The sequence below is a fragment of the Tremella mesenterica genome (assembly GCF_000271645.1).
Source record: "Tremella mesenterica DSM 1558 unplaced genomic scaffold TREMEscaffold_8, whole genome shotgun sequence".
NCBI lineage: Eukaryota > Fungi > Basidiomycota > Tremellomycetes > Tremellales > Tremellaceae > Tremella > Tremella mesenterica.
Genome location: NW_006711232.1, coordinates 133040 through 157104, shown reverse-complemented (window position 1 = coordinate 157104; position 24065 = coordinate 133040). Strand labels below are relative to the sequence as shown.

At 46.3% G+C, this 24065-nt stretch overlaps 10 protein-coding genes across 10 annotated transcripts; 5 read left to right on the top strand and 5 right to left on the bottom strand.

Annotated features, from left to right (window-relative positions):
- Positions 1 to 18: 18 nt before the first annotated feature.
- On the bottom strand, positions 19 to 2909 carry TREMEDRAFT_71943 (uncharacterized protein). Its single transcript, XM_007005830.1, has 12 exons — positions 2776 to 2909; positions 2698 to 2740; positions 2577 to 2653; positions 2514 to 2533; positions 2341 to 2472; positions 2206 to 2298; positions 1986 to 2161; positions 1701 to 1886; positions 1290 to 1657; positions 680 to 1116; positions 217 to 604; positions 19 to 167 (listed from the first exon to the last, which is right to left on the bottom strand). Exons 1-12 carry the CDS (start codon positions 2812 to 2814, stop codon positions 84 to 86), a joined length of 2043 nt encoding a protein of 680 aa, XP_007005892.1. The 5' UTR covers positions 2815 to 2909; the 3' UTR covers positions 19 to 83.
- Positions 2910 to 3160: 251 nt separating this feature from the next.
- On the top strand, positions 3161 to 5092 carry TREMEDRAFT_69256 (uncharacterized protein; the record flags this gene model as incomplete). The annotated part of the gene is made up of 6 exons (XM_007005829.1): positions 3161 to 3221; positions 3268 to 3314; positions 3352 to 3486; positions 3531 to 4175; positions 4223 to 4827; positions 4873 to 5092. 6 exons carry the CDS (start codon positions 3161 to 3163, stop codon positions 5090 to 5092), a joined length of 1713 nt encoding a protein of 570 aa, XP_007005891.1.
- Positions 5093 to 5191: 99 nt separating this feature from the next.
- Positions 5192 to 5950, bottom strand: TREMEDRAFT_63373 (uncharacterized protein; the record flags this gene model as incomplete). Its single annotated transcript, XM_007005693.1, has 5 exons — positions 5192 to 5295; positions 5337 to 5424; positions 5461 to 5651; positions 5705 to 5715; positions 5760 to 5950. The coding sequence occupies 5 exons, from the start codon at positions 5948 to 5950 to the stop codon at positions 5192 to 5194; spliced, it is 585 nt and encodes a 194-aa protein (XP_007005755.1).
- Positions 5951 to 6253: 303 nt separating this feature from the next.
- Positions 6254 to 8341, top strand: TREMEDRAFT_71942 (uncharacterized protein). Its single transcript, XM_007005828.1, has 8 exons — positions 6254 to 6422; positions 6491 to 6574; positions 6782 to 6956; positions 6997 to 7103; positions 7155 to 7233; positions 7271 to 7824; positions 7868 to 8040; positions 8189 to 8341. The coding sequence occupies exons 1-8, from the start codon at positions 6408 to 6410 to the stop codon at positions 8304 to 8306; spliced, it is 1305 nt and encodes a 434-aa protein (XP_007005890.1). The 5' UTR covers positions 6254 to 6407; the 3' UTR covers positions 8307 to 8341.
- A 431-nt stretch (positions 8342 to 8772) lies between these two features.
- TREMEDRAFT_32532 (uncharacterized protein) lies at positions 8773 to 11171 on the top strand (the record flags this gene model as incomplete). Its single annotated transcript, XM_007005606.1, has 8 exons — positions 8773 to 8942; positions 9007 to 9079; positions 9322 to 9434; positions 9643 to 9809; positions 9850 to 9933; positions 10091 to 10269; positions 10357 to 10904; positions 10952 to 11171. The coding sequence occupies 8 exons, from the start codon at positions 8773 to 8775 to the stop codon at positions 11169 to 11171; spliced, it is 1554 nt and encodes a 517-aa protein (XP_007005668.1).
- Positions 11172 to 11196: 25 nt separating this feature from the next.
- TREMEDRAFT_57251 (uncharacterized protein) lies at positions 11197 to 12732 on the bottom strand. Its single transcript, XM_007005666.1, has 6 exons — positions 12555 to 12732; positions 12301 to 12498; positions 12097 to 12226; positions 12030 to 12053; positions 11378 to 11568; positions 11197 to 11331 (listed from the first exon to the last, which is right to left on the bottom strand). Exons 1-6 carry the CDS (start codon positions 12588 to 12590, stop codon positions 11305 to 11307), a joined length of 606 nt encoding a protein of 201 aa, XP_007005728.1. The 5' UTR covers positions 12591 to 12732; the 3' UTR covers positions 11197 to 11304.
- A 355-nt stretch (positions 12733 to 13087) lies between these two features.
- TREMEDRAFT_63370 (uncharacterized protein) lies at positions 13088 to 14892 on the top strand (the record flags this gene model as incomplete). Its single annotated transcript, XM_007005692.1, has 9 exons — positions 13088 to 13325; positions 13390 to 13489; positions 13535 to 13670; positions 13723 to 13790; positions 13833 to 13851; positions 13895 to 13927; positions 13975 to 14140; positions 14197 to 14333; positions 14383 to 14892. 9 exons carry the CDS (start codon positions 13088 to 13090, stop codon positions 14890 to 14892), a joined length of 1407 nt encoding a protein of 468 aa, XP_007005754.1.
- A 159-nt stretch (positions 14893 to 15051) lies between these two features.
- TREMEDRAFT_74205 (uncharacterized protein) lies at positions 15052 to 18132 on the bottom strand. The gene is made up of 6 exons (XM_007005827.1): positions 17829 to 18132; positions 17021 to 17783; positions 16409 to 16976; positions 16106 to 16367; positions 15571 to 16059; positions 15052 to 15526 (listed from the first exon to the last, which is right to left on the bottom strand). Exons 1-6 carry the CDS (start codon positions 17949 to 17951, stop codon positions 15155 to 15157), a joined length of 2577 nt encoding a protein of 858 aa, XP_007005889.1. The 5' UTR covers positions 17952 to 18132; the 3' UTR covers positions 15052 to 15154.
- Positions 18133 to 19040: 908 nt separating this feature from the next.
- TREMEDRAFT_63368 (uncharacterized protein) lies at positions 19041 to 22257 on the top strand (the record flags this gene model as incomplete). Its single annotated transcript, XM_007005691.1, has 4 exons — positions 19041 to 19408; positions 19479 to 20076; positions 20129 to 20742; positions 20811 to 22257. The coding sequence occupies 4 exons, from the start codon at positions 19041 to 19043 to the stop codon at positions 22255 to 22257; spliced, it is 3027 nt and encodes a 1008-aa protein (XP_007005753.1).
- Positions 22258 to 22841: 584 nt separating this feature from the next.
- Positions 22842 to 24001, bottom strand: TREMEDRAFT_63367 (uncharacterized protein; the record flags this gene model as incomplete). The annotated part of the gene is made up of 3 exons (XM_007005690.1): positions 22842 to 23138; positions 23180 to 23281; positions 23336 to 24001. The coding sequence occupies 3 exons, from the start codon at positions 23999 to 24001 to the stop codon at positions 22842 to 22844; spliced, it is 1065 nt and encodes a 354-aa protein (XP_007005752.1).
- Between the last annotated feature and the right edge of the window lie 64 nt (positions 24002 to 24065).

The window sequence follows — 24065 nt, the reverse complement described above, 5'->3', positions numbered from 1 at the left end:
GATATCATGTGTTGTTATGAAAGAGCAAGTAGTGCATCCGACCTGAACACCTGACTTTCTCAGATATATCATCAGTGTACCATCTAAAACTCTGATCCCTCAACTCCAAATACCTGCCCATATTTCGTATACCCAGTCATAATTTCAAATATCCCCGGTGGTAAATTCTATAACCCATCAATGATCATTCAACATGATATATAGAAAAGAACTTACCATACTTAATAAAGTATATTGTATTTTAGCATGACCATGTATTTGTCCAAGTTTGAAAAGATGATGTGCCACCATACTAGGATAAGAAGCTTCCATATACCAACGATGATGGTAAGTTGTTAACTTGACAGCTACCGTTAAAGTCCTTTGTAAATCACCTTCGTTGGCATACATTTCTAATAACTTCATCAAAGCTTTTGCGCTGAATTTCGAATCGAGACATCTTTGAAATGCGTCTTTTGCTTCTTCTTTATGATGAAGACGTAATGCTAATTCTCCTAGAATCTCCCATTCTGTACCTGTTTTACGATATGACATATGTTGAGTTTTGAAATGAGATATTTCAGCTCTCCAAATGGTATAAACTCTCAAGTCTTCGTATAATACTCTGAAAATGTCAGCCAGTACTTCTTCATATGGACTACGTAGATATGTGTGTGATGGGAGGGGAATTGGGACTTACAAGAATAAATTATCAAGCCATCTTTCACATAATCTTTTATTCGAAAAAGCAGAATTCTCAACTCGTATTGATGAATTGTTCTCTTCTACTTGAGCCAATTCAGGACGTTCTGGCTCGTGACCCGAAGTGGAGGAATGTTCAACACCGTTTATTTGACCTCGAGTGGATTCACTGGATATTCGAATGGTGGGTATATCAGAAGGGGTGTTGACGGTGGAATGTATACCATCGGTGGAAGAAGCGTCGGTGCCATTCAGATCGACAGAAGCGACGGTTTTGTGTAATCGATATTCTTCTTCCATCACGAATACGGATGATCTAGTTTTGAGTAGTTCGTCCCAACCGATCTTCGAGACGAGTAATGTGAGCATAGAGTAGGCTCTGGCGAACGTCCCTCTGAGACCGGGGGCTGGTAGTCGTAGTAAAGCCACATCGGCCTGTAAATCAGCATCTATCTTGAACCCCACTCTCGAGCCACAGCCCCATAGTGTTATTTCTTGAAAGATAAGTTATGTTCTGAAAGAAGGTCACATCGCATTCAGCTCGCGTGATCTTATGGGGTGGTTATCACGGGAGGCAAAAGGCGACGGTAAATTGTAATTTAACTCACCTCATTATCCGCAGAGCCATCCTCATCCAATATATTAGAATCCGCAATGAACTTTTTTATCGGTAAATGACTCCGTGCAGGTGTCGGCATCCGATGAAGATCCCTTTCGTTGAAGGTGAACATGGGGCAAGAATTTAAAGTAAGAAGAGCCGATTCATATTGATTCAAAACGATGAAGCACTCTGTGAGTTTCGCCCATGTAACAAATTCACTAGGTGCTGAACTGACTGCTTGTTGAGCTATTTGTCGAGCCCATTCATGTCGACCTTTATTCGAGAGAAAATCACATTGAGCATGTAAGACGGGATAAGATTGTGGATTTTGTTCTAATGCAGCGTGCATTATTTTGACAGCTTTGATTTCTTCATCTACATATTATTAGCACGATAGGAAGGTTCAAGTGAGACTCACTCATTCCGAGATAACTCCTCGCTAACAAACCTGCTAATTCTGGATCTTTTGCAGAAAGTTTCTCGAATAGATTGGCAGCTTTTTCTAACCGAAAGGATTCGGAAAAGTATTTCATTATCGCTGCTGTTAAATGATTGGTGATATTTGTCGCTACTTGAATTTCGGGGTCAGAACCAAGTTGCCAACCTATCCTACTGTCAGTAAAACCTTCTCTTCAAGTATACCAACAAGCTTATGGAGATCATAGAATGAGAGGTATAGGAAGAATCAGTACGAGTAACTGACCTTTGTAAAACAGAACTTCAGAAGCCTTGAGAAACCGAAGCTCTGCTTCTGTGGTAGTGATAGGATCAACCTTTCTATATCCTGCTAATCGATACGAAGCGTCATCGGAGTAACATATAGCACGTAGCATAGCTGACATATATGTTTCTTGCCATAACTCTGCAGAGGTTTCGTGTCTACTAATCAGATCATTTCCATATTCTCTGGCAAAAAGTCTTACCTGTCTCCTCTGAGATCGACGACATAAGCATCCACACCTCCAGGAATTGACACGTCGATTCTCATATCAACCCTAGCAAAAGCGTTGAAACAGCTCATTGTCAGTCAAGATCGACGACTGATAAGTCAGACTTACCAATAAGTACCTCCTCTCACTTTCCAATTACTTCCCTTTCCACCGTACCATGCGGGTGTATCATCGACAGAGAACTGCAAGGAGTTGAAATATGCGGCCACAGTAGCAGGGGAAGAAACCTCTACCCCGGAACTGAGATCAGAAGTTGTACAGTGAATATCATCGAAACCAACCAATAATGATATGAGCCGAGCTGCTGTCAGCATGGTTGAAGAGTAAAAGACGATGTAACTCACATCTTTCTGAGCGGTCTTGCTTCCTGATGATTTGATCACATGGCATAGATCTGGGGGTCCCAACTCGCGAAACGAAGCTGACATTGTCAGAGATGAAACTTGTCAATGAAATCCAACCCACCTAGAGTTTCTGTCCTAGCGGTGAGTGATTCACCGATGCGAGTCTGGCATCAGCTCTGTCAAGGAGGTGATCACGTACCTCTACAAACTCTGGAATATCTTTGAATAGCTCAGACATGCTTGCAAGGTGCACGACCTGCTCGCGGAAATGCTAGGTTTGCTGGCTTCACTGAACACTGGCCTATGAAAGTAGTGAAAGAAGAGAGAAAAGGTTGAAACGAAGCGAATCGTAGGTTGAAATCGTTCGCTTTTGCTTGTTGCTGTTTCACTAACTAACTTCCTACCGCCCTCGCTCTCTTCTCTGCTCATCGATTCTCAGGCTTGTCCAAAGTTGGTCAGATCTCAGTTTGGACACTGATAACAACTAGCTAGTAGCTACTACCTGCGTAGCTTATCTTGACGCGTCACTACTACTGGTCAGACTATCTTCCTCGTCATAGCGCAGCATCTGGCAGCTGGGCGTTATGGACTCTCCCGGAGCTGGACCTTCGGGCACTCAACACGAGGACGATGACCGAGAGTACTGTGAGTGCTCATAAACGATTCATTACTGAGCTCATATTGATCCCAGTCCTTCGTCATCGTCGAGATTACGTCGAGCTTGATCAAGCAGTCCAAGTGCGTTTCTTACATCTTGCTTTTATGCTGATCGCAGTCAAGTACTGAATTGTTATCCTCACTAGCGGCATATCTCTCCAACTTCCAGACCGATTTATCTGCCGTCTCTGGTCAAATTTCAGAGCTTCAACAGAAAAGTGCAGATATAGAAGGTCAACTCGAAGGTCGAAAAGTGAGCCTCATAATTTCAAACTTCTCATAAGTTGCTGAGATCAGATCATTATCCCTTCCCTCAACTCTTTACTCATCGATGTAATCTTACCCCCTTGGCTCGTTTTAACTCTACGAGATACGACTCCGAGTCAGAATCCCGAACAATGGTTATTGGCCATACCTCGATTAGAAGAGAAGATCAATGCTATAGCCACACGTACACGAGTGAAAGCTACACAAGAAATAGAAGGTGTTCTCAATGGTCTAAAGACTAAAGCTCTCATACAATTACCTACCTTCCTACTCACTCTTATCAAACCATTACGATCATCTTCCAAGGGTTTATCAACGAATTTAGCTGTATTGCAAACATCTTTGTTACTTAAATATCAAACGTTTTATGCTTTTTTACATCGACAAAGTCCCAGATTGGCAAAACAGGTGGAGAGAGGTTATGTCAATGCTGCCAGAGCTTATTATGAGACTGGTATGAGAAGATATTGTCGTGCTTTGGGACAAATAAAAGCTAGATCATTAGAAGGGATAGACGTTTTAGGAGTCGTCACTTCTGATCCTGTCATTACTGAAGGAGAGACCTCTTCCAGCGGAGTTAAAGAAACATACGAGCGTTTGGTTTACGCTCATTCAAATATTGAAGGAGAGGATGGATCCATCGTACTAGCTTATATGGCGGATGACAAAGATTTCGTGAGTCCAAGGTATTCAAATATCTCATCAGTAGGTGCTGATATTAGCTTATGTCTACGGAAGCTTTATTCCGTTCATTATCTTTGGTCTTGGTAGACAATGCTTCTGCCGAATTCACATTTCTGGTCCGCTTCTTCGGTCGATTACACATTAGAGAAAAGACCGCCCCACTCTCTCCTTCCCGTCCAGAATCCCCATCTGAAAGTGGGCGATCTACTTGGGGACGGGATGACGAAGGTTTGAAGGAGCCAGAAAGAATATGGCATGAAGTCTTCGATCCAGCTCTTGAATATTGTCACTCTTTATTTCAATCCATGATCACTCCACCGCCTCCCGCTGTACCTCTCTTGATCATGATACGTCTGAACGACGAGCTCTTGACGACTTGCGAAACCCGCGGAACCCTTCCTATCCTACCATTTCTACAAGGGCAGAAATTGGCCATGTGGCCGTTATACCGACAACAGATGGATTCGCATATCACCAGTGTTCATCGATTGGCAGATGAAGCTGCTGGGAAAGGATTGGCTGCGTTTATGGGACGAAGCGTTAAAGATGGAACCGTACGACAAATTGCTCTTCATTATGCGGCTCTATTCTCATGCGTCGTCACTCTGAGTGAGACAGCCGAGGAAGTGATGTTGTTTTCTAGGTATGTATTCTCATTTTTGACTTCACCACATGACTCACGGTACAGTATGACACGTATAAGAACGGAAGTGACTCGTCTAATAGAAACACAAGCTTCTAAAATCAAGGCATCATCAGATCGACATTCGTTCCTATCATCAATCTACGAGATCATAATGCGAGAATTGGTCTCCGGACCTGGACAAGCGACCCATCCAAAGTTGCAAGCGGAACTTTCTTTCTTTCGAACGAGAGAGGAAGAAGCTCGACGTAAGATAACTGAGTGAGCAAGCATATATGCATGCTACATAAACATGAAATGGAGATTTTGAAAAATGTCGAAATGGTGCACAGTTTTTGATGTAACCTGAAGATCTTTTGAAGACTCATTCTTCTTCTTCATCATCATCATCACCCTCATCCTCATCTTCCGCCTCTTCTTCATCTTCATTCCCATCCTCCTCGTTCTCCTCATCATCATCCTGATCTTCTGATCATCAGCAAAGCTTTCAGTGTGTACTCATAACTCACCGGAAGCGGGCAGATGATCCGGGTTGACCTCGTCATCCTCTTCGTCCTCCTCTTCAGGCTTTAATCCAGCCTTCTCCAGTGCCTCGGCCTGCTTGTCAGTCACGTTATACTGAGGCAAACTCACAGAGGCGTAATTGACTCTTGCTCGCTTCCTCCGTCCTGGTACTATCAGATCTTCGTCATTTTCATCTTCCTCCTCCAGAGCTTTCTTCTCTTCTGGAACTTCAGGGCTGGCTTCACGTTTTCCCTTTCCCTTTCCCTTAGGATCATTCGCTGTAGGTGCTTCATCTTCCCCTTCCGCTTCAGTAGGGTTGACTGTTCATGTCAGACTGGAGTTGATTTGTTCAAACGTCACAAAATACGCTCACCATCTTCATCTCTGTGAAGGTCAGCCAGAATAACACTCTTGAACAGAAGACTCACTTGGGTTGTTCCTGGGTTGAAGCCTCCTTGGTGTTCTCCTTCACGTCCTTTGTAGCAGGAGCAGCATCCTTGGCTTTGTTCTCGGTTGTACCGTTAGTGACACCCTCCACCTTCTCTTTGGTAGGACCATTACCGTTGGTATGGGATTCGACGGGAGCAGGAGGGGAGATGGGAGCAGCGTCGGCAGACATTATAAATGTTATGGATGTTGTTTTATGATAGACCAGAAGAGAGATGAAGAGAAGAGGGAAAGGATTGATGGAAAGGTTTTAAAAGTGTTTTAAGAACGCGAAAGAATGGACAAGAAGTGGACGCGTCCAAAGGGCCGAGGGTGAGGGGGGTGAGCGGTCACACCCGCCATTACCGAATTTCCGACGGAAGTGGCGGATCAGGGAGGGATTGGCTGTGAGACTTGCAGTTGTTCGGGTGCCACGCGAAGGCTTGAAAAGATTCAACCAATTGCCGCTTGCAGCTCCCTCCCCAAGCTCGCCCTACTTTACTTTACCTATTACTCGTAGCTCCATAACCTAAGTCTCCCCCTCACTACTATACACTTTGACGCCCTCTTCTTTTCATTCCTTCTTTCATCTTTAATACATATCCCTGGCTAATTTTCTGCTCAACAGCACCTCATAGATCTTAGACGACATGGCTTCTGAGAAAGTGAGTCACCCTGAGCTGCTGCAATTGATCAACCCCACTGCATTCCACTTGGCGCTGACACTCCACAGCCAGAGAACATCATCACTGTCGGTCACGACCGCTTTGGTTTCGACTCTCGTGTCGAAATGGACACTCTCAGGAGTCTTTATCTTGTGAGTCAAACCTTCCTTCTCATCATTTCCCCACTAAGCTCGACTCACCTCACTATATTGAATGGCCTTCCGGTCATACCATTTGTGACTGCGCCTGAGCTCTGTGCCCTTTTTTTCCCGCCCCACACTTCTCTGCCTTCTTGACTATTCGTCTATCCCCGTGAGAGGGTACTCATGCATAACTTTCCTACACCCACTGACCCACAGTCTCCTAGTTTTGTCAAAGATGGTGACGCCACCAAGAACATTTCCGGTGCACCTCCCAAGGACTACGGAGCCCAATCGACTTACGACAAGAGCTCCAACTCGATCCAATTCACCACGGTAGCGAAATTCCCTCCCGTGAAGCTTCTCCCGAATGCCGAGAGGAAGAGGATCTTGGGTGAGTGAACTTCATGCATGTGATTTTTGATTGACGGCAGTCACCGGAGGTGCCGGTTTCGTAGGATCTCACCTCGTTGACCGTCTCATGCTTTTGGGACATGAGGTGACTGTATTGGACAACTTCTTCACAGGTTCGAGAACCACGGTAGGTACCGCACTTTATCTGATTGCATGTTGAGATCAAGCTGACATTCAGGTGTCTCATTGGGTCGGTCACCCGAACTTTGAGATGGTCCGACACGATGTGGTCAACCCCTTCTTGATTGAAGTGGACCGTGAGTTCATACCCGTTAGACTTTGCTGATGTAGTAGAAATCTACCACTTGGCTTGCCCAGCCTCTCCCCCGCACTACCAATACAATGCAGTCAAGACCCTCAAGACTTCCTTCTTGGGCACTATGAACATGCTCGGTCTTGCCAAACGTACCAAAGCTCGTTTCCTCATCACCTCCACTTCTGAAGTGTACGGTGACCCTGAGGAACACCCTCAGCGTGAAGATTACTGGGGTCACGTCAACTGTATCGGACCTCGTGCTTGTTACGACGAAGGTAAACGTGTCGCCGAAACCCTCACTTATGGCTACATGAGGCAAGATGGTGTCGACGTTCGTGTCGCTCGTATCTTCAACACGTTCGGACCCCGTATGAACCCATACGACGGTCGTGTCGTTTCCAACTTTATCATCCAAGCTCTCAAGGGCGAGGACATGACCGTCTATGGCGACGGTAATCAGACTCGTTCTTTCCAATATGTTCATGACCTTGTCGATGGTCTCATTCTCTTGATGAATGGAGATGAGACTCGTCCCGTCAACATCGGTAATCAGCATGAGTTCACGATCATCGAATTCGCCGAAGCAGTCCGTGTGAGTCGCTCACTCAAGAAATCTCCTTGTGCTGATGGTGTAGGACATCGTGGAAAAGGTTCAGAAGGAACAAGGTAACCCCCTTGCCAAGCGTGTCAACATCATCCACAAGGAGATGCCCACGGACGACCCTCAGCGTCGTCGCCCGGACACTACCAGGGCTAAGGAGACTCTCGGGTGGCAGCCTCAGTTCAACGTCAGGCAAGGTGTAGAAGATAGGTTTTTTTCTTTTTTGGTGTACGATCCCTGCTGATGTCATTCACAGATGGCAAGTCTGATTCATTATATCTCAATATCTTACAGGCATTGGAGACCTCCAGATGGCCGGGATAGATATCGTGTGACGAAAAAGTTCTTCGCTGACGATGACAGGTACGCTACTACGCTGCTCGAATCGCAGAGGGTCTGTTGTGACCTGGTACGGTGTGCATGGGTCTATGGTATGGTATACAATTACGTCTGGCATGGAAATAGTTACTTAGAGAGATTGAGAGACATGCAACATTCATTTGAGGCGTCGTTGCGCGTTGCATGTCCTTGCTTGTAGTGTGCCCTCCATTTTCGGATAGTCTGCGTGTGGCGTGTCGTCATCAACCTTCCTTCCTTCCTCACGTCCTCGTACTCACTTCTCCCATTGCATCCTTCCTCTTTGTCCCTATCATGTCTGACGATATCGCTGTATCCGGCCCTTCCACCCACACCTCATCATCAACATCTCCCAGATCACCCGTTCAAACAGCCGAAGAATCTCACACACCCAGACCAACAAACAATACCGTCTCTCAACCTCCCGATGCCCCACTTCCAAAACTTATACCGAAAGACCTCCCTCTGTCCACCCCTCAATCTTCTCAAACACCTATCAGATCTACAGACATATCAGAATTTGATCCATTCTCCACTCCTGCTCCTCAACCTATCGTCCCCTCACAGGATGTTACAACCCCGATGAACCCAAGAAATACCGTTCAAGAACCATCATCCACTGGTCAAAGTAGATCAACGACAGAAGATGGGAATGGTCAAACACCATCAGGAGAACCAAGTTTTAACTTTTCTGGATTTCTACGTGATCTACGTACAAGAAGTGCTGAACCCATAGCAAGGTATTTGAAAAGGTAAGTTCATCTCTCTTTCTTTCTTTTTTTCTGTGAGAAAGGAGCAGATGAAGCTGATGGAAAGCTTCCTTTCTAGTTTTGCTAAGAAACCTTTTACAGTGAATGAACAAGTCAAGTTGATCCGAGATTTTCTCGAAGTGAGTGTTGTTTCCATCTTCCAACTCAACTTGTAAATTCTCACAAAGTATGTGATCACAACTCGTCAATTCTCTCAACTTGTTCATTCTCACAAAGTACATGATCACCGAAGAGTCGATAAAGTGTATGTTGGGAATGTCTGATGTTCAATGCAGTGTGATGTTCGGATCATCTCTTTGGCGTTGTTTGGAATGAGTTGCTTGAGTTGTGGTTCTTCATGGAGAAAATATGCTTATAATAGTTTATCGAGGGAAAGATGATACAATGCGAACCTTGGAAATCTCAAACTTCCGCAGAGTTCGATAATGCCATGGAAGCTATGGAGAAGTTGGTCATGAACCGTTTATACAATTTGTGGGTGTTAGTTTATCTGACTTCCAATTCAGTCCCCTCCCTCCTCCCCCAATCTTTCAGTGAGTAGCTATCATAATTGTCTCTCCGTCAATTGCCTTTTCTTCCGGAGCTGCTCAGTCTCATATCTCTCCTCGCCGTATGCTGCCTCAGGGGGTGGGTATTCACCAGTCATAAGAGTTGTACGATCATGAGTGTAATTGACAGAAAGTACCTTCACACCACAACTGGTCCCCTCACAACCAGTCACAACGGACGATCTAGAAAGAGATGCCGTCTTTTCTCAACGAGTCAGATTATTCAGTTGGGTAAGGGAAAGACATCTAGACGTTCCGGAAGGAGAAGCGAGTCAAGGGTTCTTAGGATTTGCTGAGCAAGGTGAGTCAGTCTTTCATGCTTTAAGATGAGGACTGAAGAGTAATAGAGCTACTTAAGATTAACCATTACAAAGCGCCCAGAGATAAAATGATTTGTATTTTGAATTGTTGCAAGGTTATCTTTGGTGGGTTCTTGACTCATCTCTGTCGCCCTTCTCCCGTCCATCGCCCCTCATTCGAACCTCCTTGCAGGTGTTCATTCACTTTGACAAAACTTTATAGATTTCCACTCGCCTCATCTGCAATCTTTTCTGTAGAATATGAAATTGTGCTTACATGCAGGACTCATACGACATGCCTACGGAGCCAATGCCACTTCCGCTGACGCCTTCGTCCCTATTCTCATATTCGTTGTTCTCCGAGCCAACCCAGACAATTTGCTATCAAACATTGAATATATCAACAGGTTCCGAAGTGCCCCCAGACTTCAAGGTGAGGCCGGATACTATTTGTCCAGTCTGGTAAGTTCTTTCTCTCCTCCTGACTTCTATCCTTCCATTGAAATACAATTCCTCGATGATGGCTTGACGAAATCGCTGATAATACAGAGTGGAGCTATTGCCTTTATCGAAACTATGGACGCGTCAAGTCTCAGTAATATTACTCAAGAAGAGTTCGAAAATAATGTCGAAGCTGCCATTCAAGATCTTCCCCCTTCACCCACTATGTCGCCTTCAAAACCCACGGGACCATCGGAAATGTCACCTTTCGCAGCTGCCACACCTGGTGAAGAACCAGCTAGAGCATTATCACTCTCCACATCTTTCCCTACTCTCAACAACACCCGTAGGTTCTTACAACGAACTGGGAATCTGGCATCGGAAGCAGTGAGCAAACCTTTGAATGCCATTGGAAAGATATTGGACAATATGCAACAACAAGATGTTTCAGAAGATGGAAGTGATAGTGATGTGGAACGATCTTGGAAAGCGGGAGGTTCAAGGGATGGAGAATCGGAATTGAGACAAGAACAAAATGATTCTCGTGAAACTCCTAGGAAACAAACTTCGAGTAGACTTCAACAGATGATGACTCCTGAAACACCTTCGAGGCAAGTACGATTACTAGGAGAAAATTCTCATCCACCTTCAGGAAGGTGAGTATAGCTTATGGGTCAAAGGGATGATCAGAGTTGACGAATAGCACAACTCCAAGTGGTGATATACCTCTTCCAGATTTTTCAGCATTACAATTGCAAAATACCCTCGAAATGTCACAAGACGCATACGAACAAACTCGTCGAGCGAACGTGACGACACTTCATCAAATGTTCCCAGCACTTGACGAGGAGATTGTCGAGGCAGTATTAGAGGGATGTAACAATGATCTAGGCGTAGCTATTGATAAATTATTGGAAATGTAACGTTAGTAGCAGTATAGTACGTGGTAGACGAACCGACAACGACTTGCATGAACATAAGGTTTAAACGTCTGGGTATTTGGCAAACGATCGACGACGTCCTCACATACTATACCACATTTCTGCTACCAACCCCCTAAGCAGCGTTGTTTTCCTTATAAGCCTGAGTAGTCAATCATGATATTGTAACATATAGACTTGACACTCACGCTCATCTCGGCGTCCAATTCGTCTGCGGTCTTCCTAGCAGGTCGGGTCTGGCGAGGACGACCACGTCCACTTGGGCGAGAAGAACCCGAGTTGCGTGGAGCGTTACGCGGAGCGGGGGCAGGAGCCACTCGACTAGCCAGCGATTGAAGTTGACTCGGGTCGAAAGCGAGTTCGACTTTCATTGGGCGTTCTGAAATATGAATCCAATATTCGTATTGGGCGCGGTCGACAGTCATTACGAAAAGCAAGATGGCGAAAAGAGATGTGTAGTGAGATGGGGGTGAGAAGGGATCAAATGGACAGTCGTCAGTATCGTTGTTTCTCGCAAAGCGCAGGAGGACGTGATGATGGAGAGACAGAAATTGAGTGGCGTGAAACCTTCTCTCGCGAGGATATCTGCGACAAATCCAAAATCTAAATTCTCACGGCTTTCATCCCGAGCCTGAAGTTGGTATCCAATCCGGTTCCCGAAATAGGTGATCTCCTTGACCTCCCCATGAGGTGAACGATGAGCCCTGGTCTCGCACGATGCGCAATCGAATTGATACTCGATGTTCCCACCGACAAGACACACAGAAGAATGATGATGGGGAAAGTGTTTGGAGCAAGAATCATGGTTCCGCCTAGACATCGACAGGTGGGAATACTAACGATTATCGACCATTCTGTTGTGGTCTTCTCCTGTCAGCTTTTGGCGGCGCAAGAGACAAAGACTGACATGCAGCGTGAGCCTTGTTTCCATCGCCCTTGTTACGGAAGAGGACGGTGGCAACACCAGTACTTTTACCCGCAGAGGTGTAATGCAACTGAACACTTTTGACCGGTCCCACCGTGGATTGCATCAGATCCTTTTCATGAGCGACATTCCATCAATTGTAGCAGACCGATGATGGTAAAAAGTTGAGGAAGTGAGGTGACTTACCCTGACAGCAGCTTCGTTGACATCACCGGGCAAGTTGCTGATGATAATCTTTGATGCCTCCGCACCCACAGGTCTCGCCTTTGGGACAGGAGTCGCTTTTGCGGGTGCGGGATGACGAGCTCGAGGTTGAACATTCCCACGAGATTGAAGTTTACCACCAGTCTTGCCTTTCTTGGTACGACCTTTGGCTTTTATGATCTAAACAAAACATCGGCTGAAATTCCTCGCTAGATAAAAGTCGCCACTGAACTCACGTCTTCGAGAGGCTGGTCAATGTCCATAGACGACATGTTGAAGGATCAAACTAGGTGACAAGAAACTGATGAATCAAGAGAAAGAAAGGTTGCTTGATGTGTGGATAGAATGAACTTGAGTTTGTTGAGAAAGATACTACGGGGAGATGATGTCGAAGGTTGGATTGACGACTGAGGTTGAACTGAAGCGACAGGAGGTGAAAGGTGGTTGCGGTGTTTTGTCACGCTTGTAATAACGCCGAGAGTCGCGTCCAGATGTGGCAGCTAGAAGCTATTGTGTTGGTTTTGTCTGGACCGGGTCCATTGACCATTGGGGGGACCTGGGGAGCCGCTGACATGACGCAGAGAACTCGCACTCATCCCTCACACCCCCGTTCCAGCTGGATCCAGCTATTGACCTACATAACCTATTCTTGCATCATCCTCATGTTTCTTTTATATCTTTTATATCATCTGTAGACTTGACTTTTACTCTCTTATCTACCATCTTATTTCTCCAATCTTGTGCTTTTCATCTTTCAACATATCATCAAATGGTATCTACGCGACCTCCACCCGCGCCGCCTCAAGGTCGAGTGGCGTATCCTTCAGTCACAAACTATGTAGCTGGTGATCATGCTACATCTCCAGACTATCATGGTTCCTCAGCACCGATGACAAAAGTGAAATCGAATAATAGTTCAGACCACGAGCGATCGCAAGGATTGAAATCTTGGTGGAAAGGATTTAGAGATAGGTCTGGAAGTAGCGGTTCAGAAGCGAAAGTCACAGGTGAGCTGCTGAAACTGAAAAATCCTCGGTTTGCCAGAAGAGTCTTTGGCTGATGGACGAACAGACGATCGGCTGGTTTTTGGAGTTCCGTTACATGAATCTATCCGTTATGCAGCGGTGCAAATCTCAACAGCTGGTCCGGATGGAAGTCTCTACGTTTGGGGGTAGGTGTTTGTTTCATTCAATAAGTTTGGGGTATTGATGATGAGGGTGATACCTATCGTGGTGGCTAAATGTGGATTATATCTGAAAGAAAATGCCACCGAAGTGGAAGGCGTGTTTCGGATTTCTGGTTCAGCAAAGAGAATGCGAGAATTACAACAGATATTTGATACCGGTCCTAAGGTGAGTATATCTTCGTCACTATCACTGATTCTGTGAGAGTCTCTGACAATAGTATGGGAAGAACATCGATTGGAAATCTTTGCCTTTCTCGCCTCATGATGTCGCTACTATATTCAGGCGGTGAGTCCGTTACCCACTCATCCACTCCATGCTGATAATCAGATTTCTGACTCAAATGCCTGTGAGTTCAGCATCTGCGAGCTAACTATCATGACTGATGACAGGAATCTATCATTCCCAACGACTACTACAAAGACGTGAGTAGATACACTAATTGATAAAGGATACCACTGATAGCTTTCAGTTCCGCACCGTTGCAGCTTCCAACCTATCTCCCGAAGTATCTATCAAATCCTACAGACGTCTAATCCGATCTCTTCCCCCTGTCAATCAATTCTTACTTCTCTACGTCTTAGATCTCCTCAGTGTCATCGCCAAAAAGTCTGATAAAAATCTCATGACCGCTGCGAGTGAGTTCCCGATCAAATATCACTAGAGTTGACCAGGGTGGGTGATTGACATTTAGACCTTGCACTGATCTTCCAACCTGGTATCATCTCCCATCCGGCACATCAAATGTATCCCAGTGAACATGTACTCTCACAACAAGTCGTAGAGTTTCTGATCGATCATCAAGATAATTTCTTGATAGGTATGCAACTTGTAAGTCTTTCTCCTTTCCTTCAAAATTGACCATTTGTTGATTTTTGAGAAACCAAGGAAAAAGAAAAAACGAGTCAATGGAAATTCACGAGAACCAAATACCACTCGTACATCCAGTAACAAGCCACAACCTGTCAAAGCGGATCAAGATCTAATGTTACCTTCCGATTCAGATGATGAAGCTCCTGAAGGTGGTTATTACGTGATTGAAAAATCTCAAAGGACGACAGTACCAAAACCTTCATCACCCACTATTTCTCCTCATTTACCATCGATGGAGGCTATGTTGTTACCTCCCAAACCTCCGAAAGTACCACGTCCCAATCAATCTCGATTGATGGATCTTTCATCCTCAGACGAAGAAGCTTCGGGAAGTTATGAAGTACGTTCAAATGATTTCAGTAAAACTAGGACTGCTCTTTTATCACGTCAAGATCCAAAACCTTCTTATCCACGTAATCCTTCCCCAGTGACCGTATCGAGAAGAAGAACCATGCCTACGAAGAGAAATGGTACTCTCGCCACTCGAGCTCAACGAATCGTCAAAGAAGCTCCTTGAATGTGTTGTGGATGTTTTTGATAATGGACGATACCACATTTTAGGTGGGACTGATGAAATCGTGACAATCTTTGTAGCTGTAATCTGGCATCTTTGTATGCCTTTCTGTTGCCAAAATGCAAATTGTGTTCATTTTTTTTTTTGGAAAAGTACCAAAGTATCAGAATATCATCATTCATCAACCAATCCCATTTTATCGCGTACGTTGCTGAAAAGAGAATAATTAATGTGGAAAACGTACACGAAAAATAAAGGCCTATCACTAAACAGTCTGTTTCATCTCACTGAACCGTTGAATACTCTCCAATAATCTAGTGATAGCTGGGACATCACCAGATCGAACATCGTTGATACTAACTCCTGCGGTATCTATCCCACTATCTATCAACATATCCATCATGGCGAATAATCCTGGTATACCGGGATGACCATCGATGTCGAGGTTGAAAGCATCGGAAGGAACAGGAGGATTAGGTTCTATCCCTGTTAAATGTTGAGTGAGATGAAAGATGATTTCCCCATTTATGAATGATTCAGGTATATTTTGAGCTTTAGGAGATTGAGGTGGTAATTGACTATTGACCCATTTGATAAGTTCCATTTGTATTGGGTCATTCACATGAACGGAAATTACCTGCGAGTCAACTGGACATGATATATAATTCATAATCAACTGACATTCTGTTGTACTTGACCACCGGAAACACGTCTTAAATCTCCTGAAGAACGTCTCATATCACGAGTAGGTCGAGTAGGTGTGACGGTTAATGTTTGACTTGCACGACGTCTTTGACCTGAACTAGTATCGAGACTCATGAGAACACTAGCATCATGTGCGGTGAGTTGATTGACATTTTCTCTTCTTGTAGCACGTTGTGTAGCATCACGTGTGGCGGGTGAAGGAGGTCGAGGACTCATAGCTTGTGCTTGAGCAAGTGGAATAGTAGGTATATTACAAGATGAAGTCACTGGTACCGAATAATCACGTGCGATAGTAGCTTTCATAAGTGCTTTCATCCATTGTCGAATGGCCGTTTGTTCTGATGAAGAAAAGAAATGAGGTTTATCACCACCGATAAGTCGGAAACCGTATGAACCGGGATGAGTGTTTTCATCGACGATAACTCGATGACCTCGGAGATCGATATGACCTTTAACACGATCTTCCTATCTTTATCAGCTCTTCTCAAATACAGAGTGATACGAAACGTACATGTTCACTCTTCATATAATACAAATGCGCCCCTTTGAGAACAAAGAATCTGGTCTTCCAACCACCATACGTTTCACCTTTCTTCTTCATGTAACCAGAATGATCAGGAGTGCCAATTTGTTTCAAAGCAGCAGCTGAACCTAACCCAGAAGAGGGTTTTCGAAGTTGTTCCGGGGTGGCTGGTTGAACATGATGAACACGATTTCCACCACTGCCAAAGCCGAGTCTAGAAGAACTACGTTGCTCCATACCAGGGGTTGTACTGATATAAGTACTGATCTTCAAAACAGAAAAAACACTCACGGAGGGGCAGGCTTGCGACTCCTACCGAAGAAACTTAGCCGGTCAGGTTTATCGACACTGACTTTTCCCTTCTTATGACCCATAGAGCCAGTAGATTCTCGTTTGACGGTCGCAGAATTAGGTGTGATGGGACTGGCGGGCAAGCTTGAAGCCGCTGTGCTCGTCCCATTGGCCGGCATGCTCGAATGAGGAGAAGCAAAGGTAGCACTTTCACTGATGGCCTCCATCGGAGGAGGCATAGTCGAGGGTGTCATGCTGGGTTTCCTCGTGTGCGACCAAGCGGAATAACCATCTTCGGAGAATTGAGCGGGAGGAGAATGAGTCATGAATGGTTGAGCCAAAGCGGTAGGGGGCGCACTCATACCTCTGTATGAAGGATTTGAAGAGGGCGGGAGGGGCATCCCATTGGGAGACATCTGCTGAGATGATGCTGATACAAGTGACGATGGTCGTTGAAGTTCAGCTATAGCTTGAGCAATCCGTAGTCTTTTTCCAAATTGAGGGATGTCCAATTCTTTCAAAAGATTGGCATCGAGCTCGAGTAACAGGTCCCCAGAGATTTCATGTTCTGAACATTAGCCTATTAGTATATTTTCACGATCATGGACTCACCATGGAATTTCTCGCATATTGCCTCATCGAAGCCCTTGGATCTAATCCAATTGACAACTTCCTCGACTGACCAAGTGTTCGGGGGGCGCGTCGGAGTACCACCCGAGATCTTTTCAGGTGGCGGGGTAGCGGGCAGCGGTAGAGATGGCTGAAGCCCCCGGGGAGGATCTTGTCCATTGAGTTGCGTCGATGCGGGTGTGGGAGGATTTGGAGAGTCTTGTCTTACTCCGTTAGGTGAGGGAGCAGGCTCCGCTGTAGGGAATATGACTTGTGGACCGAGTGGTCGATCATCATCGTCGTCTTCACTCTCGTCAGAATATACAAGACCTGTGATACCTCCGCTGACTCTCTGTCGTTCTCGGTGTTCATTTGCAATTCTAGCCTGTGCAGCCAACCGTGCTCGAGTATTCTGACCGATACCGACTTCTTGATCATCATCGCTTTCTGGCTTCACCATCGATTCAATGACATCTTGTATATCCACAATGGTCTTTCCAACCACATTGCTAACGCCAGTAGTGACGGCTTCGACGGATGTGGTGACGGTCTGAAGTGGACCGTCCGTAAGGTTACCTTTGGCTGTTTGAGGTTGTGGCAGTGGCACGACCGATGTTTCGATGTTAACTGCGGGTGGAGTGGGCGAGTGGGGAAGAGGTATAGATGTACCATCGTTATCCGTTTTCACATGATCGATATCGTTTGGATGATCTTCTGAGACGTAGGTAGCGGGGAAAAGACCTTCTTCGCCTTTCTCATTTCGTCCCTGCTTGGTGAGCGATATCCGAAAGAGACTGTTTCTGAGACATACCCTCCACCAGCCATCCCCGAAGGCATCATCTTTCTCCATAACAACAATCTTGTCACCGGCGAGAAAACTCAACTCATCGTCGTGCTCAGCACGAAAGTTGTGCACGGCTTCGACGACAAGCATGTTGTGTGAGTGGATGAAGATGTGGACGTGGGCAGTAAAGAGAGGTGTTGATATCCCTAGATGAACAGGCACCAGGCCTTTGATGGAAGAGTTGTCGACGTATTTATGAGCAAAACAGGGTACGCATACAAAAGAGACAGATAGAGTGGTGAGGGAAGATGAAGATGGATGTATGGATGTGAAGCTTAGTCGAATGTAATAGTAGAGTGATTTGTCAAATGCATAGAGTAGAGGGAGTGTCCCAGTGCAGAGGGAGACTTACTAAATGCGGACGGAAGCAAAAAGGCGCCGTACTCGCACACGGTGACCACCGTGTGCAAAAGTGGATAATCCCGACGGAACTCGAATTAATCCCGACGAAATTTTGCCACTTTCTCCCAAAATACGACGTTCAACTCCCATATCCCGTCACTACTGACCCAAATACCTTCACTATTAAAAAATCATCTTTCCGTGGCTTTTCTGATATCATTGGAATGCCTGACGCCTTCTGAGTCTATTCATACCATTTTCGGCACAGCTTTCGGAGTATTGACCACAGGGGCATGGGCAATGTCCCCAGCCCGAAATCCTACTTCCTTTTCGGTCCCCTTTCGGCCGAATTCGGGAGCTTTCGGTGATAGTCACATACTCACTACTGACTACCAATCTACCCAAGTGAATAGCTTCTTTCATGTATGTAAGTATGTATGTATGTTCATGTTCATGGTAATACATCCTCTGAATGCACAAAACTCTCTTAAGGATCCATCATGTTGACGTGTCTGATGGTGATGTGTTGATTGAACTTCTACTAAGTACTAACACGGGCTGACGCGATTTTCCCCCTTTTTCATTCCTTCAATTCACTTCTTCTCTTCACTTCACTTCACTTCAGCATCTTCATATCTTTTTCCAGCATACATTAGCCAGCGTTTTTCATCTGCTCTCCACTGCTCACTCTCAACTGATCTCACTGCTCATTCTGCATCTGTGTGCTTCATCTCACCTTCCGCCTTGGCTCGTCCGAATTATCTTATCATCAAAATTAGAGTCTTCCCACTCCCCCTTCCTCCCAATCTCTCTGACCTCTTTGACCTCTTTCTCAAAATGCCGAACCCCTTCGACCCAAAAACAGATAAATCCAGTGTAAACCCTCCGAAGGGTTACAAATTACACCCCGACCATGTTCACTTCCAAAAGTATCTTCAGCCACAACACCCCATTTGGAAGAATGAGAAATCACTTCGTTCTTTTCAAGCTGAGATAGGGTTCTACCTCCAGCCCTGGTGGCATGCAGAGCCGAAGTATCTTCCTCAGCTTGCTGAAAAGCTAGGACTTCGGGAAGCTACCCCGAAACAAATGAAGGAAGAGGGTATTCGGGCGATTACTAGAGGGTCACGATGTTATTCGGCGGATGAGTCGGCCACAAAGCCAAACTGTCATGTCCAGTTTTGTGTTTCGGCTTTCAATTACACGTGAGTATTGGTTTATCAAATATGGCTCCCGAATTCGGGAGAAATTAACGAAACTCAATGCTGATCTCAGACATCCCGAAGTGAAATGTGTCAATGTACCTGATGGTCGACCAGTGTTTCTCAACCGTTGGGACGAAGGAAAGTTTCGTGTCTGTGTGCACTGTTATAACTCCACAAAGCCCCCTCTCACCTGCTCCCTCAAGGGCAAGCCGACCAATTTCCTTGTCGAAGAGTCCTCCGAAAGTGAAAAACGACCGAAAAAGTCATCACAAGGTCAGGACAAGCCTGAGGACAGCTCGGATTCTGATTCGGACTCATCGGACTCTGAACATTCACCACATCCCTCCCCTCCGAAACCTCGCCGGCCAGCCACCACAACACGCTCCACAAGAGCTTCGGCTCCCAAGAAATCGGTTTCTCCCCCCCCTCCCGAAAAAGGAAAAGGAAAGGGAAAAGAAAAAGCTCCCCCTGCAGCTTCCACGGCGATTGGGTTCTCAAATGCGCCACTGCAGCAACCGGTAGGACCGAAGGACAAGCGTAGGACTGCTAGGGGAGGCACTGTCGCAGCTGGGGATGCTGCAAAACCCGGTCCGAAATGGGTTGTCAGACCTTCTCCGAAACCTCTCACCGAAGCGCCTACGTCTGCTAGAGAGCAACCTCGTTCGGAGGTGAGTTTTCTAGGTTCCGAACTGAAAGCAAGTCTCAGCAGCTGACTTTTAGGGAGAAACAGAACTGTCTTCTCCAGCTGGTCCTATTCTTGTTCAAGATTCCAGCTTGGGTCAAGATGATGGGGAAGAAGGACCTCAACCGGAACCATCTACAGCCCGAAATGAGAGGCCACGATTCCCTCCCCGCCCTCCAAAATTTGCCGATGTTGTTCCCAAAAAGGAACCCTCCGAAACCGCCCCCCCCGTTTTCTCTGCAGGTTTGCCAGCTGGGGTTTCTCCGATACTTGTCCGAAGTAGTCCTGTTCATCCTCCTGTGAACAAGCGTGCCCTGGAGGATGTAGAAGAGTCCCAGGCCGAACCGAAACGGGCTCGTCCGTTCTCCATTGAACAAGGTCCTCCCCAGCCCGAAATGGATCTTACCTCCGAAAAGGTGCCCACAATGTCCCCTGTTGGTCCTGTTCCTTCTCCTGCCGTATCTGTTCGACAACAGGCCGTTCCCTCTGCTCTAGACCCATTTATAGCACAAACACAATCGGTTTTGGGTGTTACATTGCAAGAATCACCAACAATCCCTTCGCCTCACCAAGCTAAAAGTGTCACACCGGCCCCCTTCCCCAGCCCCTCCCCTGCTCCGAAAGCAGGCCCTCCTCCAAACCTTCAACCTGGGTCTTCTTCTCTCGTCTCTGGCCCTCCCCAAATCTCCCCACTACCTACCTCACTGCATACGTTTGCAGAGGTAAAGCAGTGGCTACAGCAGAAGCGCTGGGTCGATCAGGTGTGCAGAGTCTTCCTGGTCCAAACCCATCAACCAATGTTCCGAAACCCACGATGGCTCCGAAGCCCATAGTTCCTCCACTCTTTGCTTCCCAATCGGCTCCCCCTCAGACTCCACCTCCCACTTCTCTCATTCGTTCTCATTCAGAATTCGTTGGCTCTGGTCCCACAGCTTCGCCAGGTCAGATACCCTCCATTCCTGTCACTTCGGTCAATGTGGTCAGTAAACTCCCTCAAATGAACCCACCACTCCAGCCCGAATTTCGGACCCAAAGGCCCACTGTCCCTTCCTTGGACCAGCCTGCACCCGAAAAGGTTGTCCCTTACATCCCGGCTCCACCGTCTACCATGCCCGAAGTTGAACAGTGTCTGCATCGTATGAGTGAGTTTCAAGAGACTCAGGCTCAGTTTGAGGAGCAATTCTCTTCCCGAATGGTTGCTCAAGTTTCCGAAATGATAGACTATTACCGAGAAATCAACCGAGGACGTCATCAAGCCTTCTCCGAAAGTGTCACACAATCACTTTCGGGTGTGAGAGCTATCAATGGGACATGGAGTGAATTCAAAGCGCGGTATGACTCGGTGGTTTCTGAAAGAGATGTGGCTCAAGGAGAGGTAAAGACACTGGACCGGCTGTACAAAGAGCAGATTGATAAGAATGAGGAGAGAGATCATGCTGTTGCCCGAGTCACCGCCGAAAAGGACGCCGAAATTGCTTCAATCCGAAAGCAGTTGGAGGAGACTCAGGAAGGGCTCAAGACTATGAGCCAGAGGTTCGCTAGTGCAATGGGGGATAAGGAAAAGGAGGCTCAGGCTCGTCAGTTTGCTGAACAGCGGTGTTCAGATCTGGCCAGACAGATGGCTGAGAAGGAAAACACCGAATTGGAAACTCTCCGAGCTCGTCTTTCGGAGGCTGAAGCAGCTAAGGGAGTAATGCAACAGCAAATCGACGAGGCATTGCAGTTTGTGCAAATTACCGCTGCCCTGCAAAATGAGACTGAGATGGAGAATGTAGGGTTGAAGGAACTCAAAGCGCAGTTGGAGGGAGCAAATGAGAAGTTACGGGCGGACCTTCAAGTGGATCAAGAGGAGTGGGAATCGGCCAACTACACCATCAGGCAACTTGAGTCAGAACTCCAAGAGGCCAAACAAGAAAAGGCTCGGCAACAATTCCGCTTTGACCTTAGGACCTCCCCTGCGAAGCCGAACGAGTACTCTGACCGAAGAAGAGCTCACAGTCTTGATCTCCCTTCCACCAAGATCACCGCTCGAAACTCCGAAAATACCGCACCGAATCCCGAAAATGACCCTTCCAACTCCGAAAATGTACTTTCTTCAGGACCAACACCTCATGATGCCATTCCCACAATCCCCACAAATGCAGATCTCCATTCTTCTCAAGATTAAATGTAGCCAATCAAATCCGTGTTACAGTTCCCTTGTATGTACTGTCACTTGTTCATTTTGCCGAGTTTCCGTTTCGGTGTTTTCATTTCATGTTTCGGTCTTTCTATGTTTGGGGTCCAAATGTCTCATCTGTGTGTGAACTAGCCTGTGTAATGCATTCCATGTCTGAACTCTTCCAGCCTGGCTCATGTTGCATACATCCCTGCAAGAGATACTTCACTGTTTCTTGTGTCAGTGAGCGAGAGATCCTTGTAGTAGGATTAATTGTCCCCAAAATTCGGACCGACTTCGGACAGCCTTGACCAATTTCGGACAGTCATGGCTGCATATATCACTGCAAGAGAGCTTATGACTATCCAAATAAGCACTGGGTAGACACAATGACTAGTGACCCTAAGCAGTACAATATTGGAATACATGAGATGGTCAGATGTGCTTTCGGAGGGGTTTTCGGTGTTTCGGGAGTGCCTTCGGACTCACTTGGGAAAGATAATCAAGCCCCAATCTGCATCAAACCAAGTGTATTTTTACATCCAGAGGTATATTAGTCATTATATTCATGCACAACCAGCTGTGATACCTCTCTACAGGCGATCTATGTAGTAAGTCATGGAAGGTACAGACTTGTCCATCAATTTTTTCACTTTCGGACTGAATATAGACTCATTTGCTGGATCCCGTGCAGCCATTGCAAGCACCAGTTGAAGCACACTTGTTCGTAGTTTTCTACTCTCACCTCTAGCCAGAGTTGATGATTTCACCCCAAGCACAGAAGCAGTCGGTCTGATTCCCTGGAGAAGAAGACATGCAGCGGCACATGCTAGAGGACCACAGCTGTGTGAGTCCACTTGTGTAACCCAGTCCAGGTTATCCCTGGTAGCCTGAACGTCATTATTGAGCTTGGGAGTAGTACTGTACTCACCTGAGAATTTGGAGCAATCAACCAACCCATAGCTTCAGCCTCTGTTGCTATGCCTTTTCTGACTTCCCAGGACAAACGGCGTTCTAGCAGGCGTGACCATTGCTATTGATCAGTGACGCTGCACCTCATTGAAGTAATTTTGAATGACCAACTTACCTTCTTCTGTTCTCCCGAATCATAAGTCCCCCCTGCCCCATCATACATCAACACCAGCTTCTGTGGCCCAAAGATTACCAGTGTCTCAAAATGGGAGCTCGACATCAGAACCCCAACTGTGTTCTCTTTCCTCCATTGCCCGTCCTTGCCCAGAGAAGGCCATGGCGTACCTCCAGGTATGTATGGGTTCCAGTTGTCACCAGCAGCTAGGGTTCGGTAAACAAACGAGTTTGGTATGGGGTCAGACATTCCAATCCCCAGATTCACACAATTTCGGATGAAAGCTGACACCGAAAGCAAGATATCATCGATTCCGAAATTGGTGTACCACTCATTCCTTCCGTAGAACTTACGCAACGTTTTTGACCCGAATGTGGAGTCTACACCCTGCATCTTCAAGCCCTTATGCTCATCTTCGGCCATGTCATGAAACATAGCTTCCATCTGGTCGCACAGGTCCTCAAGGAGATCGTCCGAAAGGCTATCAACATCGTGAAATGTGCTGACGGAGATGAGAGGTTGAAAGGATTCCCCCGAACGCCACTGAACTTGTGCTAGTCTTTCGGCAATGACTGACTGAGCCTTTTCTAGTTGACAGTACTGCGGAACCTCGGGTGAGGGAGAGCGTTCAACAGTGGGAACGACACTTGGAGGATCAATGTCCATGGATGATGATGGGGAATCTGGTTCTGCTGTAATGTCTTGAGAAGCTACAGTGGGATGAGACTGG

Coding starts and splice junctions, on each gene's coding strand:
- TREMEDRAFT_57251 (XM_007005666.1), bottom strand. CDS start 12,590: ATGTCGTCTATGGACATTGACCAGCCTCTCGAAGAC. Junction 12,499..12,554: donor TTGACCAGCCTCTCGAAGAC/GTGAGTTCAGTG, acceptor TGTTTTGTTTAG/ATCATAAAAGCCAAAGGTCG. Junction 12,054..12,096: donor AAACAAGGCTCACGCTGCAT/GTCAGTCTTTGT, acceptor TGACAGGAGAAG/ACCACAACAGAATGGTCGAT.
- TREMEDRAFT_71942 (XM_007005828.1), top strand. Junction 6,957..6,996: donor CGAGAGGAAGAGGATCTTGG/GTGAGTGAACTT, acceptor GATTGACGGCAG/TCACCGGAGGTGCCGGTTTC. Junction 7,104..7,154: donor TCACAGGTTCGAGAACCACG/GTAGGTACCGCA, acceptor GCTGACATTCAG/GTGTCTCATTGGGTCGGTCA.
- TREMEDRAFT_71943 (XM_007005830.1), bottom strand. CDS start 2,814: ATGTCTGAGCTATTCAAAGATATTCCAGAGTTTGTAGAG. Junction 2,473..2,513: donor CTCGGCTCATATCATTATTG/GTTGGTTTCGAT, acceptor TTCTGATCTCAG/TTCCGGGGTAGAGGTTTCTT. Junction 168..216: donor AATATACTTTATTAAGTATG/GTAAGTTCTTTT, acceptor GATGGGTTATAG/AATTTACCACCGGGGATATT.
- TREMEDRAFT_74205 (XM_007005827.1), bottom strand. CDS start 17,951: ATGCTTGTCGTCGAAGCCGTGCACAACTTTCGTGCTGAGCACGACGAT. Junction 17,784..17,828: donor TCGGGGATGGCTGGTGGAGG/GTATGTCTCAGA, acceptor CTCACCAAGCAG/GGACGAAATGAGAAAGGCGA. Junction 15,527..15,570: donor GTGGTCAAGTACAACAGAAT/GTCAGTTGATTA, acceptor GTTGACTCGCAG/GTAATTTCCGTTCATGTGAA.